This window comes from Olea europaea, unplaced genomic scaffold (genome assembly GCF_002742605.1).
Source record: "Olea europaea var. sylvestris unplaced genomic scaffold, O_europaea_v1 scaffold2374, whole genome shotgun sequence".
Lineage (NCBI taxonomy): Eukaryota > Viridiplantae > Streptophyta > Magnoliopsida > Lamiales > Oleaceae > Olea > Olea europaea.
In genome coordinates, this window is record NW_019241880.1 from 92245 (window position 1) to 106194 (window position 13950).

General features: G+C 34.4%; 1 protein-coding gene and 1 pseudogene across 1 annotated transcript; one reads left to right on the forward strand and one right to left on the reverse strand.

The window, feature by feature from the left end:
- Positions 1 to 1344: 1344 nt before the first annotated feature.
- LOC111381779 (ATP-dependent Clp protease proteolytic subunit 4, chloroplastic-like) lies at positions 1345 to 8151 on the forward strand. Its single transcript, XM_023005605.1, has 3 exons — positions 1345 to 1816; positions 6646 to 7152; positions 7851 to 8151. Exons 1-2 carry the CDS (start codon positions 1392 to 1394, stop codon positions 7130 to 7132), a joined length of 912 nt encoding a protein of 303 aa, XP_022861373.1. The 5' UTR covers positions 1345 to 1391; the 3' UTR covers positions 7133 to 7152; positions 7851 to 8151.
- A 3939-nt stretch (positions 8152 to 12090) lies between these two features.
- LOC111381781 lies at positions 12091 to 13224 on the reverse strand (annotated as a pseudogene).
- Positions 13225 to 13950: the final 726 nt, after the last annotated feature.

The following is a 13950-nucleotide window of genomic DNA, read 5'->3' on the forward strand; positions in this document are numbered from 1 at the left end:
CCGAGCTTGATGACTGATGATGAGCACGAACGTGATCTTCCGATACCTGAAACAAAGGCAACGAGGTGTGTTCTCGTCGCCCCTCCGATGCTTAAGTCAGAAAGGGAAATATATGCGTGAGGCTATGTGCTGAAAAATAATGTCAAACGTACCTGAATAATGGTTCAAGGTTCTGTATTTATAGTAGTAAGTGACATTCTCCTAATTGGACTCAACTAGCTGGATGTCCTCATCTGTTGGAGTCCTGAATGGTTAAGGAGTTGGTTGAATTCCAGAATTATGCGTGAGATAGGACTCTTGTGGGAGTTAAGATTCCTAATTGCGTAGGAATTCTAAAGGGTGAACAATTGTCAGCAGTAAGGAGGAGCACATTCCCGAGGACTATGCCCGAGGACACATGTTTGCAATATGCGAAGCGTCATGGAGATGTGGTCGGGCCTTGTGTCTCGAGGACGAACATGCTCGAGGACACCACAGGTGGATTTACAACTTTACCAAAATTAGTCCTCGGGATATACTGATCGGGGATATTGTAAAATGTCACCATCATTACTATTGAAATATTATTTGATTTTTGAATAAACAAACTTTGCATCTCATTTTTTAAATTGGATCTTAAAACACGTGAATTGGTGTAATTCCCACATTACTTTAATACAACTTGAGATTTAAAAATTTGTAATATATAAATCATAATTTCATTTATATAATATTAAATATACGAATTAAAATATCTATAATCATAATCATTAAATTGAGTACCATTGAAAGTAGCACAATTTGACATAATTTATTTTACAATTATAAATTCAAAACTGCTGTGTGTACAGGCAGGCTTCATACAAAAGCCTGTCAGAACACACACAGGGGGTGGGCGATGATTTTTTTTGGCAATTTTTTATTTACGATGAGTCCCATACATGAGAGTAATCTGACCAAATTCTGTGAAAAAATTTCTGTACAAATGGCTTAAATGTTATAAATTACTTGCTCACAATCACAGTTCGACAGTCGACACCTCGTAGTTGTTTTGCAGGCAGTAAATCGCCTATTGACAAAAATAATAGAACTGCACTAAGTGTACAGACAGGATTCTCACAGAATCCATACAAAATACACACAAACAAATGGGCCCCAGATTTTTTGGCAATATTTAATTTACATAGAACGCCCAATTTATATGAGAATTCGTACAATTCCTGTGATAGTTTTTGCTGTGCATATGCTTTTTTCCAAAATAATATAATTAAAGTCCCGAACCGATTTGTAAACCAGTGGGCTGAAGGTGGTCGCTATCCGATCCGGTGTCACGGTTTGCACATTTACCACATTTTCAGTCGGAGTATCCTAAATCAATCTCTCTCTCTCTCTCCCTCCCTCCCTCCCTCCCCATGGACGCAGTTACCTTCTCAACTCCACTCTCTTTATATTCACCTCTATTCAACCACCGCCACTCTCTCTCTAAACCGCCACACGCATTCCCTTTCCATCTACCCAGAAAATTCCCAACCTTAACCCTCAAATACTCCCTTAATTCTCACTTACCCACTTATTCAACTCAAAATTCAAGTGCCCCATCTGAGGACTCGCTCTTGCTCCACCTCTCTGCGTCGGCACCGCAGACTCCTGCCACCGCAATGCGCGGGGCCGAGACTGACGCCATGGGTTTGTTGCTCAAGGAGAGGATTGTTTTCTTGGGAAATCAGATTGATGATTTTCTTGCTGATGCAATTATCAGCCAGCTGCTCTTGCTTGATGCTCAGGACCCCACTAAGGACATTCGACTTTTCGTCAATTCCCCCGGTGGCTCCCTCAGGTATGTAGGTTTTGTTATCAATTGTCTTGTTTAATTTAGTGCCATAATTGAGGACATTCTTGGTTATTTATTTCGGTTTTAGTAGGGTAAATAGTAGATTTTTGTGATATTTTGGGTTTCTGTATGTGTAATGCGTCAATTCTTCAAAGCCACTGAAATAATTTTTAATTTTTCTGATTCTTCTATATGTGAATTAAAAAATTTGTTCTCATGTGTCCGCATTGGGTTTCAAAATTTGTTGCATTTAATTGAAGAAATGCACCATAGATATGGTGTAGAAGATTACTGATGGAATTTTGTCGGTCTACTAAGAATGGTTGAATGAGAAGTAGAAAGGAATCATATTTAAGTTAAGAGAACTAGGTGTAGTAAGAAGGTATTTCATTTGCATACTAGTAATGTTAGCTTGTACTGTATTAATTAAGAACCTAGTGCTTAAAACATTTGAGATGATGGTTTATATCATTGAGGGCATCTGAGATTTTCTGTGATTATAGCTTATCTTGATTGTCAATGGCATGTTTAGGTGATTGACAATACGAGGATTGGAGAGATATTAAGCCCCCATTTGGTTTGGATAAAAATTAGATTTTTAGTAAATTTTGATAAAAATTGGTGAAATATGTGGGTGAAATATTGATAAAAGTTGTGAGTCCCATGAAATTTGTGATTGGAAATGAGTTTTAAGAAATGGGGGCTAAACATGGGCTAAGTTAGAAAATTTTAAAAAAATTTGCTGAGTGTTGAATTTTTCAGTACTTGGGGATAATAGGTGTTACGCGCGTAGAAGGCCCTTGTGCCCTTGACTTCTACATTATACACAGTTTTCAAAGCAGGATGGTTTCTGTAATAAATGGATTTGTCCAACAATGATTTGAAGTTACCGATTTCGTGAACAGAACTCGTATAGTTGAAACAAGATAGTAGATATCTTGATGGTTTCCTTTTCTTCTGTCTCCAAAGTTGAAAATGGGATTTTGGGGAGGTCCATGTCCGTCGATAATAGGTTGAGTATGGAAGGTGTGGTATTTGAGAAATAAGATGTGTGTTTACCTTGAAAGTGCTTCTACGAGCTAGACAACTAGAATTTAAAATAAAAATAGATTATAACCAATGGTAAAGAACGTAGGTGATGGAATCTGTGAAAACATGTATTAGACAGATTTGAGCTATACATACAACAGAAAAACCATTTCATGAATATATTTCGAATTTTATCATGTTATCACTCATTTCTTCATCATAATACAAGGAGAGACTAACTTCTTGATTTCGTGAAACTCTCTCTAGGAATTTTTTTCTCTTGTAATATTTCATGGTAGTTAGAAACTGAATTTAGATATGAAAAATATACGATCCAACAATGGCTTTGGAAAACAACATAACAACTCGAGGAGTATCATGCAGTTGAGGTAACACAACAACATGGTCAATGTTAAAGTCACGCAAAGGAGTCGGCAAAAACATTTTAGACATGAAGTCAAAACGTATGGAATGTTTGGCTACGTGGCAATGACATTGGTCATCCTCTGTTAGTGTTAAGTGTATTGTCTACACGTGTGATCATGAAAGGAGAGAGAATATGCTGTTTAAAACTTACATCATTTGTATAAAGGGTGGAAACAACTGCACTATAATCATCGGAACAAACCCATGAGATTTTATAGACTGTGACAAGTAAAGCTTGATCTTGAAAGTGCACTTCTCAAAATGTTTTTCTATCATATTCATTTCAGTAGGAATTACCTTTTTATATTTTATTTTTTTCACACTATCCAAAAGGAGGGTAAGCAAGTCTAGAGAGAGATTGTCACTTTCTTTCAATATAACGATTATAATTATTTCAATGGATGTGAAGATATTTTGTAGATAAATTTCCCTTAGAGTTAAAAGAAAGCGTTGGAACATGTCAATTGCCATTTGTTTGAAGTCTAGATCCAACATGATGATATAGTACCTCATATTAGCCATAGTTTCTAGTATTCTAGCTCCCTTAGTATGTAATTTGGTAGAGTTGTTAAATAGGAATGCAAAAGATGATATAATTAAGGGAAAAATATCATGCATTATTTCGTCTCTTTAGGGCTTCGATTGCAATAATTCCAAATATTTCACTAAGGCAAGAAACAGTTGCTACCTCTATAGAAACGTGTGAATGTTATAATAACTAATCGGAAACAAATATTGTGATAAGTGGAGAAAGAGATGTGGGAATATAACTAACAGGTGATTAGTCTATCTTTGAAAGTATATTTGCAATTCATTCAAGTAAAGGTAGGAGTTCAATAAAAGATAGCGAATGCCAGAAGATTTTTTCCATTAGTCAACAACTGGTCTCCTAACTTTTGATAGGCACTTCACAACATTCTTTTTAGTGATTTTTATTTTTTATTTTTTTAAAGCAACTAGCAACTAAAAACTTACACAATTTGTGTGTGTGTGTGTGTGTGTATGTTTTTTATTTGTTTATTATTATTTTTATTTTTAAATAAGAAGTCAAGGTCAAGCACTTAAATGAAAATTAATGTTCCATGCCAAAAGCCAAAGGGAGCAACCCAATAACTAAATTATTGCAAAGCACGTGCAATCCACTCATGCTAGAATCAGATACTTCACTGTTGGGAAAGGAAGTGGTTGAAAAATGGGGACACCAGTGTGGCTACTTGATCAGGAGCAACAATGACAAAGTACCTTCCATCAATTTTTTTTGACTTTTTTCTTTATTTTTTTAGGATTTTTTTCGTTGAAAACTTAAAAAAATAATGAAAGAACTAATTTAATTCAACATTCTACTTGATCAGTGGACAGTCCGTACAGTAGCAGAAAAAAAAGATTTTTTTTTCCCTCTTTTTTGGAGGAATAGCAATGATGAACAATGTTTTTTGTTTTTCATATTATTTTTCCTGTTGATTGTTGTCGCCCCTTTATTTTTCTTGTGTTTGAATCTTGTCTATTGTGCGAATTTTTTCTGTTCTAAAGGAGGTAACGATTGGTTGAACGTGGTTATAGATGTAGAGGATGGTAGTTACGGTGGCTAGGTATTATGTGAATGAATGTTGGTGTGACTTTTTTTAGGATGGCAACACTAAATATTTGAACTTTGAACACCTATCAAAACTTTGCGAATTTGTTTTGGTCAAAGGAATACGACTTGCTCCAATACCAAATTGATGTAAGATGTAATTGAACAATATAGAATGAAGAACAAGATTGAGAAAGAAAGAGGAAGAGAGAGGAGAAAGAGAAGAATGGGAGAGAAAGAGATAAGAAGAGGGAGAGAATAAAGAGAATATAGGGGGGAAATATCAAGTTTATTTCATATCAAGTTTAATTGAACTACGAAAATGCTAAAAAGATGAATTAAAATCAAACCCTATTTATGTTCTCTAAAATAAGGATCCAATTCGGAAAGTAAGCAACTAATAAAATACGAAAAAATCTATTAAACAAAACACTAATTACGTTTCCGAAAATAAGCATCTAATTTGAAAACTAAATTAAATACTATCTCTACTAAGCTTCCCATCATCTCCATTGTTTTAGAAACCATAATATGCAATATTTAAATCAACGGTACTTCTCTTAGTCATTACTGTTCATGTTATTAGTGAAATTTGACTGGTAGATGTTTCAAATAGATCGATAAGGTAACTCTGCCTGCTGCATGCACTTCTTAAACTTTAGATAAAGCTTGAGAGATTGTTTCAGTCTTTGATTTGAGTTGGGACTTACTCTTTCAAGACTGTGCTGTCTAGGACGGGACCATATTATCCATAATGTGGGATTATATAGTACGTTGATGATTTTTTGGTGTTTTTCATGTAGAAGTTTACCTCTTACATTTATTTGCTTCAGAAAGTTATGAGAAGCTGGAAGTGGTTGATTCAATAAATCAGCAGCTTGAGATGCTGAACTTTATAATGCTTATACCTGCTGCTTGAGTCATTTTACTTGCTGCTGTAATCTGTTTTAAGTCCACTAGAATTGCTGAAGTGAAATGGCCACAATTATGTTATTTCAATTTGATATTAATTTCTAGGATTCCAAGTGAAAGTTGTTTGTAGCTTGCACTGGTGGATATAGTTTTTTAAATGTAGTAAGGTTAAATATGCTTGTAATCTTGCGATGTTATTTCTAGTTAAATTGGTAAGGAATATCTCATCATTATTCCGTCTTGGAGCTTTTACAGTCATGTCAAGAAAATGTCTATGCTTAGCTCAAGTCTTTATCTTCTGTTCACAGAAGGATTTAACTTCCGCAGGTAGTATCCATAAGATGTACAATAATTTAACATAGAAAGTTTTGTGTTGAATCTTTTACTGTAATCATGTTATTCCCTATAATCAACTATGTTGAAACTTGTATCAGTCACTGTTCAGTTAGAAAAAAAAAAAAAAGGGATAGAAGATGCCTGAAGGCTCCGTTGTTTCTTGCTATATGTTGGTTGCTGAGATCTTCATGCAATGCATTGCTTTTGAACCAAATTTTGAGTCAGTGAAATCGAGAATGCACTTGATTGATATTCATCTTTGTGAAGCTTCCTTATTTAAGGCTTCTTTGCATTGGCCCACCGAAATGTGCTTAAATTTGAATCTTATCCATGACCTCATATCTAACTGAGCTTGCACTCCAACTCCAAGCCAAGCCATGGGTGAAATTCATGTGTTTGCACCAGCTTTTCGGGCTGTCATCCGTAACTGTATTCATTCTGTTTGTTTGCTGATTTCGAACTAGTGTTTACTCTCTGTTTTTCTATTTTTTTTATTATTTTATTTTATTTTATTTTTATATTTCATGATTTACTAATTTTTCTTTGAACTATTCATCAGTGCTACAATGGCCATCTTTGATGTTGTACAACTAGTTAGAGCTGACGTCTCCACAATTTCCCTCGGCATTTCTGCATCAACAGCTTCCTTAATCCTTGGTAGTGGCACCAAAGGCAAACGCTTTGCAATGCCTAATGCTCGAATTATGATACATCAACCACTGGGGGGTGCAAGTGGGCAAGCATTAGATGTCGAAATTCAAGCCCGAGAAGTAATGCATAACAAAAAAAATGTCACTAGAATTATATCTGATTTCACTGGTCGCTCATTTGAACAAGTCGAAAAAGATATTGATAGGGATCGTTACATGTCCCCTATTGAAGCAGTTGAATACGGCATAATTGATGGGGTTATTGATAGAGATAGCATTATTCCTCTTGTGCCTGTTCCTGAAAAGGTTAAGGCTTCTACATTTAATTATGAGGAGATCAGCAAAGACCCTAAGAAGTTTTTGACACCAGAAATTCCTGACGATGAGATATATTAGTTGTGGGCTGAACGCTGCAGGTATACTATCTTTGCAGCTTTAGAGCATGTTTGGTTGGAGCTTATGGAACTTTCTTATAAGCCCACAACGTGCGAGACCTCACACTTGTATGGCTTATAAGATAGCACGAGTCCCTATGTCTGGCATCTTATATTTCACACTTTCGCTTTGTGGAGTTATAAGTTCCATGAATTCTATCCAAACGTGCTCTTACGTATGCATACATGGAGCTATTTTTTTGAGATATAAAAATTGGCATCTTCCATATGCATGGGGCTATCACCTTGAAAGATAGATATAACAGCTAATATAGTAACTCCATGCATGTTATGAGGTCTTGAGTGTCGAGTTCTAAAAAAGGAAAGTTTTTGGAGATCAGATATGCTTTGGTGTCGTGATTCATCACCATAGTTAATACTTCAATTTTGATGTTTAAAATTTAGTACCACGTAAACAAAGCCGTAGGCAATGGAAATCGAGTTTTAAGGTTTATTCGGTGAAGTAGGTTGGTAAATGAGTATGATTATGCTTTAATTTACATTTTACATTCCAACTCAAAAGGACTACAAAGAGACATACTTTCATCTTAGTCCTAGTGGAAACCATGTCAGTATCTTCATTGCTGCTGCAGCTTTTTACCTTATGATTTATTTTGCATGGATCTTGTGTAATATTATTCTGCATGAATACTGTGTAATCGAAAGTCGAACCTATTCAGGCACATTTACAGGCTTTGAAGTTCCAGTTTCGTCAAGGATGCCACTATAATTTTTGATAGATGCAGATAGTCTAGATTTTCACATTTATCGTGTTCTCATTTACAAACTGGTCATCAAGAAAGCAGAAAAGAAATTCTTGTAAGCAGCATCCCTGCTTGTGTATGCTTGTTGGTTAAGATGGGTGCCTTAGCAAGCAATGTTGAAGTTCAATGTAATGACATAAATTTAAGTTGCTTTGTGTTACCTAATTTATGAGGAATCATTTTCACAACAAATATAAGTGCTTTTATTTAGAGCTTATTAAGGGTTTGTTTGGAAGAGATTTTGCTCCTGCTTATGCTTTTTGTAAATAGTTTTATTAGGAAGTTATCTAGAGCCAACTTACTTTAAAAGCTTTTCTATCCAGATAAATTTATTCAGAAAATTTTTCATGTATTTCAAAAAGTCAACGGACTATAGGAAAACTTAGTTTCAAATGCCAATGTATGAAGTTATAAATTAGAATGAATGCAATGTGTTTGATAACGTTGATTAGACAACAGAAATAAAATAAAAATAGAGGAAATTTCATAGAATGTCCAATTTCACCTAGTCATTTGCAAAAATGTTCACATTTTTTCCAATATCCATTTTCAAATTATTTAGACAAAAATACCCCCGTTAGGAAATTCTATTTCCACGCTCAAAGCAAGACTCTTGGTTCATTTCCCCAAGACTCGACTCTTGGTTCATTCCTCCCCCTCCCCTCCTCCCAAAATTAACCCCAATTTCATAACCGTCCAATTCACTAGCGGACCCACATGGGGTCATGTGGGTTTAAATGACCCCACAAAATTTTGATTTTTTTTTTTCCAAAAAATAGTTGTTTAACCCATTTTCAACCTACTTTAATACATGTAAAATGAAGTTGAAATATTACATTCTTAATATCATTTCGAAGTGCTCATGACCTAGTTTTTTGCTTCTTAATGGTGTGCGGAATGATCAATCATATGAAAAGTTACAACGTATTAAAATAGGTTGTTTCAAATTAATATTTCGAAAATTTCGATAATATGCTAATAAAATTTACTAATGATCGTATACCATTCAGATCTACAAATCACCTACATTATCTAGAAGCTCGTTTTGAGAACTACATCGTAGTCATATCGAATAGTTCAAACAGATACTGAAAATAGTTAAATATACATCAAACTTACTTACTAAAAGAGGCGTTTAACTCGTCTTTTCTTTTAAAAAAATCAATTATTTCATTAACGTTTATTATTTTTGCAAAATGAATTTTCCAATAATTTATATCATTCTATTACGAAATTTCACATAAAAAATGATGTCAAAATTTCTAAAATAAATGCAGATTAAATGTAATTTGAATTACTTTAAAATTATTTTTTCATTAAACTTAAATTTCATTTACTTTCTAAATTCAATGTGAATTTTATTTCAATTCATTTACTTCTTACATCCAATTTGATTTGCTTGTCGCTGGCTCAACATCCATAAATGACATGGTAAACAAAACTATACATATAACAAAATTCATTTAATAATATTGATAATTATATAATTATAAGACATTTTTGAAGTGTCAAATGTATATTAATTTATTTTCGTTAATATTATATTGTTTAAAAAAATTATGTATTAATTTTTGACCCCACAATCTAAGAAGGCTGGGTTTGCCCCTGCTCCAATTCCAAATCAATTACATTTGCTTGCTGTGAAATCTGAAGGAGTGATTGGGAGGGATTTGGGGTGATTTTGTGGCTGAAGGAGAAGGAAGGGGCTGTCGGCCGACAATTGGGGATTGGGCGAAGCTAAAGGGAAGGGGACGGCATGTCGATAGCGTAACAGCGTTTTCTGTGGAATGTGAACCATTTCTCTTCTTTCTTGGTTCATTCTCCCCCAAATTAACCCCAATTTCATAATCCTCCAATTACAAATCGATTACATTTACTTGCTATGAAATCTGTGAAATTTGAAGGAGCAATTAGGAGGGATTTGGGGTGATTTTGTGGCTGAAGGAGAAGGAAGGGGCTGCTGACCGACGATTGGGGATTGGGTGAAGTTGAAGGCAAGGGGACGGTAGGTCGGCAGGGTAACAACATTTTCTGTGGAATGTGAGTCATTTCTCCTCTCTTCTCTCTCTCTCTCTCTCTCTTTTCATGCCACTACATCTATGATTTATCATCTATGTTATGTGATTTTTGAATTGTGAATGTTGAAAATTTTGAAAGTTGAGTTTGAGTTGAGTGTTGACTTGGACTGTTGGGAACAACCTCGAAATCAGTTGGGAACCTAGGATGCCATAGGAATAGACGGAGTTTGGTTAAAGGTTAAGAGAGAATTTAAACCACCTAGCTGGAAAAAAGAAGAATGCAAGGTACAATAGATATAAATATACACTTTGAAAACTATCAAGGCAAAATCTCATATAACCCTCCATGTTGAGAATCTCTAATCGCTCATGATCTGTTGCCTTTGGCCACAAGGTAAACTTAAAAGTCTAGCATAAATAAATAGGAGCAAAATCTAAAATACCATTCATTTGGCTATAAATTGTATATCCCTCTAAATAAATAGGGGCAAAATCTAAAATACCATCCATTTGGCTATAAATAATATATCCCTCGGATTAACATATTCCAAATGGAACAACATTCCAATAGAAAAAGTTATAACTTGAGACTACTTAGATACCATAGACATGCTCATTCTAAAATAATTAACCTAACCCAATCCATCCTACCCCAAACATTAAAAATTGTCTGCCAATTTATCAAATGATCCCTGCAATCTCCCTTGTGCCTTTTTCTAAAAAGAACTGCCATCATTGGCCAATCCTCCTTGGCCTTTCTATTGGAATCTTGTGTAGAGATTAGTAATACGAAGGACTTTGAGCAAAAGACTAATGATTGTAACTGTGTTGCCCATATTGGAATAAGCACTTTCAGCTGCCTTTGGCACATAGGGTTGAACCATAGAAGAAATTATGAATAAAATTAGAGAAGACAATCATAAGTCAATTGTATTAAGTTGGATATTATTTATAAGTTTTTCATTCAAGATAATGCTACTTGCACCATCTTTCTTGTCCTTAAATTTACCTCCCCACTCTATATTATATCATCCAATTAGCTTGAGAAAGATGGTGCACATAACGTTCTTTTCAATAAAACAAAAACTAAAGAATATTATCCACAATAAAAATATTTACATAGCATATGTACTCTAATTGTATATTTAATTCCTTATACAATTTAATTCGTTGTAGCAAACACAACCTTATCGCCATCACAACTTTGATTAATCTTCTCAACCCAAGCTGCATAAAGAAACTACCCTTTTATTGAAATCCAAAAACCATGGGAGAATTCCGTAAGATCACCAAGCTATTTTTGAAACTATTAACTTCATCAAAAAGAAAAGAAATGGGCTACTTGGTTAACTGATATCAAGTACGCTACTGTGCTTCTTTATTGTCCAATCATAAACTTGCTAAATCGTCCTCTTGGAACTTTTCTATGATGTCAAATTGACATATTTATTAGTACTTTCTCATTCCAAGTAATCATTCATAGACGTAAAAGATAACGTTTAGCTATCCCTCCCCATACAAAACATATAAATCCCCACAATCTCTTTCATCTTATGCACCCAGGTGCACCCACAAAAAAAGAAGGAGAATTTTGTGTTCGATGTTAAAAAAAGGGGGGGAAAAGCTCTTTCTAATCTGAATTCCCAAACAACCAAAGCAAAAACCATAAAAAATTTTGTATAGCCGTCAAGAATAAATAACGTCTTAAATCACTAAAAAGACTCGTATCTAATTTTAAAAACATGCAATTAATTAAAAAGCAAAAGCAACTTACCCCAAAATTTCGAGAGCAAATTATTCAATAATCATCCAAATAAATATATTAATAAATTCTGTAATCACCAAAAGCAAAACAACATTAATGAAAAATTATGAATAATATCAATGTATCTCTTGATGAGCCGATCTCCTACAACGCTCAGTGGTATAGGGCTAATCGAATCTTCTTAAGAACACATACCTTTATTTTTCCAAGAATAAATGAGTAAAATGGAAAAATCCAGCATTGGAATTCATTAAACTTTCACTACAATATTTTAGAAATGAATATTAACCCAAATCTTACTTTTTTGCTCTCCAACTTGTTATTTACCAAAATGGTTGCACCAAAAGCCCCATGCCCTATCTGCTCCATGATCTCATATTGATCCATGGCCTCTATAATAAAAGTAATGGCCTCAATCTCCATTACTACCTGTTTGCATATCATAGCAGTTGGATTGTTCAGTGTATGGTTCTATAGGAGCCTTGAGATTGTTGGAACTATCAACAACTTGGATATTCTTGAAATACTCAGACTTGCCAAAACCCTCTTCTGGGAATCGACTGCTGCCCATTTGAGTCGAAGTGTGCTACCCGTCGGGTTGTGAATTTACGACCTCACCATCCCATTATATCATGGAAGCAATATCTATTAAGTCGGAGAATAAGAAAGATGGCCAATAACCCAATACATAGCCATTGCCAAACTGTATCCACCAATTTCCCTCTTTTGGGTCCTCGGATAAATTAAAAAGTTATAAAAGGATAATTATAATTGATTATTTGTTTCATCACAAAATGCATCACAAGAGGGAGAGCGGGGTGAACTTGGAATTTACCTTCCACACAAGAATGTTGATATCGTATTGGGAATTTCGGTAGGATGAGACAGGAGAGATGCTTGTACCCATTGCTATTTGACTGCTGACTTGTATGAAACCCGAGCAGAGTAGATTATAGCAACCGATGGTTTGATATGCATCACTCTATAATTACAAACTGATATTAGGATTTTCCTTGGAGCTTTATTAGTGTATAAAGAAAACAAACAACAAAAGAATAAGCTTACAGTCCAGTATGTGAACAATCCTATGTTATTATAGCCGTAGAGATCAGGGCTAACCTAAAGTAATGTGCATTCCAATCAGTAAGAGGATTGCAACAAATTATGATCAAACCAATAATTTAAAAAAAAATACCTGCCGACTAGTTTCAATGCTATTGAGATCTTCACCAAAAGAAACTCCCAGTAATCAAATTTGGGACAAACTGAACTCATTAGGTTGTTGTATTTTAGGTTCCCACACGTTAATAGTTGCTTTTGCACCATAATACTTGTCTCTTTTGACATTGCTAATGCGTGCTGGTGAAACCATAAAATTAAGAAAAGATATTCACGTAAGTTGGATCACCCAGCAGATTAAGGTGCAGGATATTACCTGAAATTCTTAGAATTTTTGAGGTACAGCTGGAGAAGAAACCCCAAATCTAAATACTGCAGGCAACTCCATTTTGTGATGCCAGACGAAAATTTTTCAATTGGGAAGAAGCTGTTGAATCCTTCATATGAAATCTTACTGGTTTATTTTGAAAATAATGTTAGCATATTAATGTTCTATGAAGTTGTGCACTCTTGTCTATTGTATTTGAATCATCTTTTTCGACGATAGTTTTATTATATGCAATAGGAGGCAAGGTGGGAAATCCATCCTAAATAGGAGACCATGAAGTTAAGTCAGGAATAATTTTACAATCCATACGGTTTTTCATAGATCTCAGACGCATAAAAAAATATGTACCATTTCATATATCTTTGAAAGTATAAAACAATATATATAGATAGTAATAAAGAATATAATTAATGAGGTTTTCCTTTCAATCATGTAGCGTGACAGTACTTTGAGGAATTCAATATTATGGTTAAGAATGATTCCTCTTTAGTTGATATTCTAGAGGAATATGGAATACTCTATGAAAGAGTTCATTAGTGAATATCTAAAACTGACTTTTGTCAAGTGTTAAACATGCTTGTAGGGTTAGGAGTCTTTGACAGGATCCATCTTTCGATTTCTTTCTAGTACAATGTATCCTTAGTTGAATTAGTTGTGACCAATTCAAAACATTGAGCCTGTTCCGAATTTTCAAAGATCTAACCACGTCATAATTATAAAACTATTTACAAGATGACAAAAATTATTTTGCTTGAAAGAAATCAAGTTATCGAGGTCTTCATATAA

Coding starts and splice junctions, on each gene's coding strand:
- LOC111381779 (XM_023005605.1), top strand. CDS start 1,392: ATGGACGCAGTTACCTTCTCAACTCCACTCTCTTTATATTCACCTCTA. Junction 1,817..6,645: donor TCCCCCGGTGGCTCCCTCAG/GTATGTAGGTTT, acceptor ACTATTCATCAG/TGCTACAATGGCCATCTTTG.